At 35.1% G+C, this 7,624-nt stretch overlaps 1 protein-coding gene across 4 annotated transcripts; it reads right to left on the bottom strand.

The window, feature by feature from the left end:
• Positions 1–2,261: 2,261 nt before the first annotated feature.
• LOC110911110 lies at positions 2,262–6,662 on the bottom strand. Of its 4 annotated transcripts, none has more exons than XM_022155688.2 (6): positions 6,143–6,662; positions 5,394–5,629; positions 5,064–5,322; positions 3,946–4,125; positions 3,701–3,856; positions 2,262–2,870 (listed from the first exon to the last, which is right to left on the bottom strand). In XM_022155688.2, the coding sequence occupies exons 1-6, from the start codon at positions 6,170–6,172 to the stop codon at positions 2,700–2,702; spliced, it is 1,032 nt and encodes a 343-aa protein (XP_022011380.1). In that variant the 5' UTR covers positions 6,173–6,662; the 3' UTR covers positions 2,262–2,699. The 4 variants fall into 4 exon arrangements, with proteins under 4 accessions (XP_022011380.1, XP_022011381.1, XP_035839602.1 ...); XM_022155689.2 differs by having other exon boundaries at positions 2,262–2,867; XM_035983709.1 differs by having other exon boundaries at positions 6,517–6,657.
• Positions 6,663–7,624: the final 962 nt, after the last annotated feature.

Genomic DNA, 7,624 nt, shown 5'->3' with positions numbered 1-7,624 from the left:
GGCTGTTGCCTGTTAGGGAACAATGAAATAAATTGCATGACTCTAGTCTCTAGAAGCAATATTTGAGGTGTAATTTAGGAGTATGTAAGAAATAAATGATTAATTTGATTCATGACATGTTAATATCATATTAAATAAAATAAAAAGACATAATAAAAACCACTATCATGATTCTTGAATAGAGATTAAGGTAGTGTTCGTTTCATGGAATGTAATGGAATTGAAATTTGCATAGGAATTGGATTTGGAATTTAACATTCTAATAGGATTTGGAATTTGATGCGATTGGAATCTCAGTTCCATACTTAATGTGTTCGTTGGGGAAATGAATTGAAATCTACCAATCTCTTCCCGGTGATCGGGTGAGACAGTTCGGGTCGTTAACGATCCGAGTTGGGTCGTTTCGGGTCGTTAACAGGTCGAGTCAATTCGATACGTTTCAAGAATCAAGACGTTTCGGCCATTAACAACGGGTCGGCGCGAGCTGATCAGATCTAGTTTTTGCGAGTAGGCAGTGGGCTGGGTCAGGGCGAGGCGTTGCATGTTAGCGACAAATGAGTTCGGTTGAGACGTTTTAGACATTGGTGATTGGTCAAAGATTCCAATGACTTTTCTTGAATTCCTTCAAAATTTGAAAGGATTTTGAATTCCTTTAGGAGGCGTTTGGTTAGCGGAATGTTTTGGAATTGGAATTTATATAAGAATTAGAATTTGAAGGAATTGGATAGGAATTAGAATTTGTAGGAATTGGATTTTGAATTTAAACATTCCATTTGGAATTGGAAATTGTTGGAATTTGAATCTCAATTCCAATTTTGTTGTGTTTGGTTGTCAAATGAATTAGAATCCATCACCCCGGCACCCATAAACCCCCGGTTCGAGTCGAAATGGTACGGGTGGAAACAGTTTGGGTCGAAACGGTTCGGATGGAAACGGTACGGGTCCAAACGGTCCGCGTCTAAACAGTTGGGTCGAAATGATTCGCATCAAAACGGTTCGCGTAGAAACGGTACGGTTCGAGTCGAATTGGTACGGGTCGAAACGGTTCGCGTCTAAACAGTTCAGGTCGAAATGAGTTGCATCGAAACGATTCGGGTAGAAATGGTACATGTCATAACGGCTTGAGTCGAAACGGTAGAGGTCGAAACAGTTCAGATGAAAACGGTACAGGTTAAAACGGTTCGCGTCTAAACAATTTGGTAGTTTGCTTGGTCTTAGAGAAAGTCTAGCCAAGGAGCCATCACTTGTGGTATAAGCTTTGCCTTCAAGTAATGGTTTCTAAATAAAAAAAAGGGTAAACTGTCAAAATGGTCCTGAGTCTGATCATTTTAGTTCAAAACTCAAATCTTTTGAATTTGGGTCCTTGTGGTTTCAATTTTGTTGTCATTTTCATCCAAAATCAAAATCTGATCAGATTTTTCAGTTAACATCCAATTTTTCTGTCTTTTTCCTCCCTTTTAATGAAGGGCAAAATGGTCTTTTAACGTTTTGTTATAACAAATTTAAAAATCGAACCATTTTGCCCTTTATTAAAAGGGAGGAAAAAGATAGAATAACTAGATGTTAAGTGAAAAATCTGATTAGATTTTGATTTTGAATGAAAATGACAACAAAATTGAAAACACAAGAGACCTAGATTCAAAAAGTTTGAGTTTTGAACTAAAGTGACAAAAGTTACCAAATCTTAGAAACCATTTTGGCAGTTTACTCAAAAAAAAAATATAAAGTTATGACCTTTTGATTTTTAGGTGTCAACTTAATTTACAAATTTATAAATAATTTAAATAAAGAGTAAATTACTTTTTGAGTCCTTGTGTTTTAGTGGTTTTAACCATTAGAGTCCAAAATCAAAAAGTTTAACGCTCTGGGTCCCTAACCGCTTATTTTATAATGTTTTGAGTCCCTGTATTTTAGTAGTTTTAACCACTTGAGTCCAAAATCAAAGCACAAGTTTTAGAAAATTGGACTCAAAGCGTTATAAAATGAACGGATAGGCACTCAGAATGTTAAACTTTTTTATTTTGGATTCAAGTGGTTAAAACCACTAAAACGTAGGGACTCAAAAACTAATTTACTCTTAAATAAAGCATACAATGTTGTAAGAAACAAATGCAAAATTCATTCAAAATTCAATCTCACAAGACTTCTTTCACATCATCAAAATCATTTGGATACAACCCGACATTAGGTGTAATCGTCCAGAAATATAGCACATACACACATTTAACACAAATAAAAATACACTAATGTAATGCATTTCATGATTGAACTTGTTATCATTTGGAGGCACTTAAGATCATGTAAATGGTTCAACACATATTCTGCTTCATGTAATGCCCATTTTCCGACGAGAATCAACAAGGCCAAAAAACATTGATTACCTTGATTTGCATTGTCAAATAGATTTTGACACGCGCTATAAAACACATATCTCGACTTTCAACAACATTGGGACAGCTAGCGAGATACTAACCGTAAATTCCTAACCTAGTTGTACATTCTCAAATGTTTCCTGGAACCAGAAAAAAAAATCCACCTAAAACACTGCCTAACATTCATCAACACATGTATAACCTAACACAAATCTGGACCAAAACCACACTATACGAACAAAAACCCGCCATTTTTGGTTGTTTTTGAGTGGTATCTTTAACGGGTTTTGATTACGTGAAACACAAGTTATTTACACAAGGCTTCCGTTAGTAATCAGCTTGAAGAAACTTCTCATAAGCTGTTCCGCTGAGCGTCTTGTTGACTTCATCAAAGTTTTCTATGTGTTCTGATAACGCCCCTTTGTGTATTTTCACCTGTTGACTAGTCAAATTCATTTGCGGCAGCTTCAGAAAGTCTTCGACTTCTACGAGCTTCTGCTGCAGTCATTAGAATGAAAAAGTCAGCACATGTAACGCCTTTTTTTTTTGCTTTTTTACTGACCAGGTAATGAACTAATACCAAGTTTTCATTTTTTTCACTAATTTACCCTGGAGTAAACTGCCAAAACCGTCCCTGAGGTTTGGATAGAATTGTCAAATCCATCCAAAAAGTTGTTTTTTTCTCAACTAAACCACTAAGGTTTCAAAATCATTGCCAGATCCATCCACTTTTCTAACCTTGTTAAAAAACTAATGTTAAATGAGGGATATTTTGGTCAACTATCTTTATTTAATTAATTTTTTTTTAACCAGGTTTTTTCACCTTTTAGTATTGTATCATGTTTAAAGTCATTAGGAAATTAAGTTAGTTAGTTAGTTGGATTATGTTGTAATGTGTTTTACACTTTTACATATGTGTGTATGTAAAAATTCATAAGCCATTCAAACATAGTCATACAAAATTACATCAACAGTGGAAAAGAATATCCCAAATATTTTCGGGTTATTGGATTTTATCACCTCTAACTATTGGCTATTGGCCGCTGCCACCCCCAACTATCATTTTAACGTCCGCCACCCCCAACTTAACACCTAGTGTGTTCTGTCACCATGTCGTTAGTTAACTGATCGCTAACTTTTGATCTTGTTACTATACTTTTGGGGGTGTCATAGGGATCTTAGGAAGGTTTTAGGGATCTTAGGACACCCCAAAAGTATAGTAACATGATCAAAAGTTAGAAGTGAGACGAATTTCAATTTTTTCAAATCCGAATCGAATATCGAGCACCCCTAGTTGTACATAATAGAAGAAAGAATAGGATTCTTACAGTGGGGTCTTTGATGAGATCTTCGTAGTAGATTATGATGTGGCGAGTGCTGTTAAAGTAGTTGAGTGCCTTTACGGCGGTCGATTCCATTCCTCTCAGATCCGATTTCAGGGACGTTACGTTGATTTTAGGCTTGTATTTTGAAAGTAAAGAAGCCTGAAGAAACAAGAGAGATTAAACATGTTTATTCATAAGGTAAAACAATGTGATGCGGGATTTCGGTGAGTGTTTAAAGAGGAAGAAACCTCTTCGTTTGAGTGTACGTGAGACACATGGACTCCGTTTAGAAGTTTGGCTTCTTTATCGTACACATTTGCAAGCATTGAGACCAATCTACGCAACATATTTCTCCGGAAAAGGAAAATTACATTAACGCCCCTATCGTTGAAGTATTGTATAATCTCTTTTGGATGTTGCATCAATCCCTGCATTATGATACGGCAACGAATTTCACAATATGATATAACCAAATCACAAATCTTTTGATATTATAACGATGAGAACTCGTCACCAGAAAACTCACAGGCCCCACCAATACCCTGCTAATCAATGGGACCCGGTAAAACAAGTTAAAACACGATATACAATTTTGATACTCCATTTTCTTAGTGCTCACATCTAGTCAAATATAAATGCTTTAACATAATGCCTTTCCCTAAATACCCCTACTCATATGATGGATATTCAAAGGTTTTTGTAACTTACAAGGGTAGGGCTGTAAACGGACCGAACGAACACGAATAAGACCTTGTGTTGTGTTCGTTTGTTAAGGAAATATATGTGTTCACGAACTGTTAATGAACACTTACCGAACGAGTTTTTATGTTCGTGTTCGGTCGTTAAGGAAATGAACGTGTTCATGTCCGTTTGTTAATTTTAGGTAACAAATGCAAACGAACGTTTATGAAAACAAACTAACACATGCTAATGTTCATGAACACAAATGAAAACTAACGAAAACAAACAAGCGTTCATTATAATGCACTGATACTCATTATTTATTAAATATTTTATTTGTTAGAATTTTAAAGTATTTAAATACAATATAAAACCTAAAAAAGCTAACGAACTGTCGAACACAAACAAACATAAATGAACATATTACCGAACGTTCACGAACATAAATGAAGGAACGCGGCCTTTGTTCATGTTCGTTCATTTAACCAAACGAACGAAATTTCTTGTTCGTGTTCGTTCATTTATTAAACGAACGAAGACAAATGAACTTCTTAGCAAACGGTTAACGAATTGTTCGCTGAACGTTTGGTTCGTTTGCAACCCTACACAAGGGTAAGAATGGGAATAAAGTGGAAATAGAATTGAATATAATAAGCATAAAAGATTCAAAGAAATCTAAAAGTACCTGATTAAGCATCCATTTGAAGCCAATTGCAGCCGAACACTCGTTCTTGGAAGAACTTGTAAACCAATCCAAATTGTAAACTTTATCGAGTGTTTTAACGATAGTTGAAGCGTTATCCCTCCGACTTTTCGGACCAAAAATCTCACCATTCGAGCTCACATTTACATGACTGTTTAACAAAGTCTCAAACCATCCACTTCCAGATCTTTGCATGGATACAATGGCAAATAAACGCACCGGATTTCCAGCACATTCTGACCTGAAAAAATCGAGTCATTTTACTTTTATTTCATAAACTAAATAACCCACATATTTTAATAAACTAAATACCTATTGAAAGTTTTTGGTTTTGGGTAGTGCAAGTACGGGATTTGAGATCGATCAACAACAGTGTCGTAACAGGGCCTCTCAAAGTCTTCAAATAATAAAAACGTATTCGTGTTTTGCAGGTTCATCTGCTTCAAACAGATCGAACATATATAAATACCACACGCCATAGCAAACGCCGATAGCATTAATCTCAACACAAATGAAGCCTTTTTAGGAGGTTTGATTGTAAGAGCATCCTGTCATTCAAAAAGTTAACGTTACGGCCAAACGAAAACGAACGATCCGAATCACATAACAAGATACTGAACTACTAGTTACGCGATCATACGGTTATATCAATAATTAGTTTCCTACAACATATATGACAAAATACTTACCATAAAATCAATCAAAGATACATAGGGATTATGGTCAAATCTAGAGCAATACTTGTGTGGTTTCTTGTACCTTATGCATTAAAAGTTGTACCTTGAGGTAGATTTGGTAAGTAGGTTTGAAACTTTAATAGGGGTACATTTATTTGCCTAACAACTGAAGAACAAATTACTGAAATACATTGCAAGATTTAAGCACTATTCAACTACAAAATCTAACAACCAAAACCAAGATTCAGTAACAAAAATCTCAACTTTCAAACAAAGCATTCATACCCACAAAAAACCCATATCACCAAATGCAAAAAAAAAAGTAAAAAACATCATAAAACGCATAAAAAAAAACACAAACAAAAACCCTAAAAAACAGAGTACCTTATTGAATGAGCAGAGGATTTCCGCCATTAAAGCGAAAACCAAGATCTTGTGATGCAAATATGAAATATTTCACCTCTTCTCTTTCTTTCTTTCTTTCTTTCTGGCAATGTGGATTCCCCAAATATACATACAAGTCTAGAGAGAGAAAGAGAAGAGAGAGAGGGAAACCCTAGACGAAACAAACAAAGCTCATTTCTAGTAAAGATCAAAGGGAAAACAAAACAAATCAGAACAAACAGCTGGGTATCTTCTGCCTTTTTAGTCGGGCACTTTACAAGATTAATATTATTAAAATAGAGGGTTAATTAATGGCACTCTGATCTACGAAATTGTTGAAATCTGGTGTGTAATTAATGAGGAAATTGAGGTACCCAGAAGCGGAATTTGAAGAGGGTTCCAGCCAGTCGATGCAATTGCGCGTGCAAATGGGTGTCTACCTTCAATTTGACTTTTGTAGCAGGTTTCTCGCACGAAATTTCTCATGATGCTTACGAATTTTTTTTATATTTTATGTACCATATGATTTCATGATATTGTAAAGAATAAATATAAATTATTTTGTAAGTTTCAGACACACCCCTTGTTGTTTGACAACTTTTTCAGATCGCTTTTTTATATTATGTTTTAATATTTTTTTTATAAACCGCAAACTCATACACTCCCTTAAAATATATAATTTTGTGGGAAGAAGCACCTTACTACACTTCTAGATACCATTAGGCTACAAGCCATTTGGTTGATATATTAATGTTTAGTTGGTTAGCTTATTTATAGATAGATCTTTAAAGTTATTTTGTTATTTAACCAGCTAACACACATCTAGTAATTCTCGGGGTTGGTTTTGATACATAATGTCTTTAACTTAAGAAATGCAGAAAATTGATTCGTCGAACCCTAACCAGAAATCCAGATCCCTTATCCTTAAAGTTAAACGTTAAACCCTAAACTAAACCATAAAATCTAAACTATAACCCCTAAAGCTAAATCCTAAATATTTCTATTAGGTTCCAACGCCACTAAAATGAGTTCAAAAGAGTTCGTTTGACCTGATTTCTACGTTTCTTGGGTTAATATCAATTTGTATTTGATCATGCCTTTGCTATCTTATTTCTAATTATACACCAACTTCTGTTACAAGCAGTGGCGGAGCTTGACCAAAAGTTTCGAGGGGGCGTAAAGTGATGGGACCCAAATTTTTTTTTCCTATCGTTATGTTTCGGGTCGGGTCGGGTTAGCTATTCGATTCAAGTCGGGTCAAATAATAATAGTTCCAAATAAAACAAAGTGTATATTTACCAAACTACCCATCATTATATTCATAGTTTATAAATATTTAGGATATACAATTTAGGAAAAATAATCAGGGGACGATCCTATATAATTTTAAAATTTTCGGACGAAAATTCGGAACTTATACACTTCTAACCGAAACATTGGGGTGGACGGGTGCACCCCCGGGCACCCACTATACTTCGCCCC

Source organism: Helianthus annuus, chromosome 15, assembly GCF_002127325.2.
Source record: "Helianthus annuus cultivar XRQ/B chromosome 15, HanXRQr2.0-SUNRISE, whole genome shotgun sequence".
Taxonomy (NCBI): Eukaryota; Viridiplantae; Streptophyta; class Magnoliopsida; order Asterales; family Asteraceae; genus Helianthus; species Helianthus annuus.
This window is presented reverse-complemented; position numbering and strand designations above follow the sequence as displayed.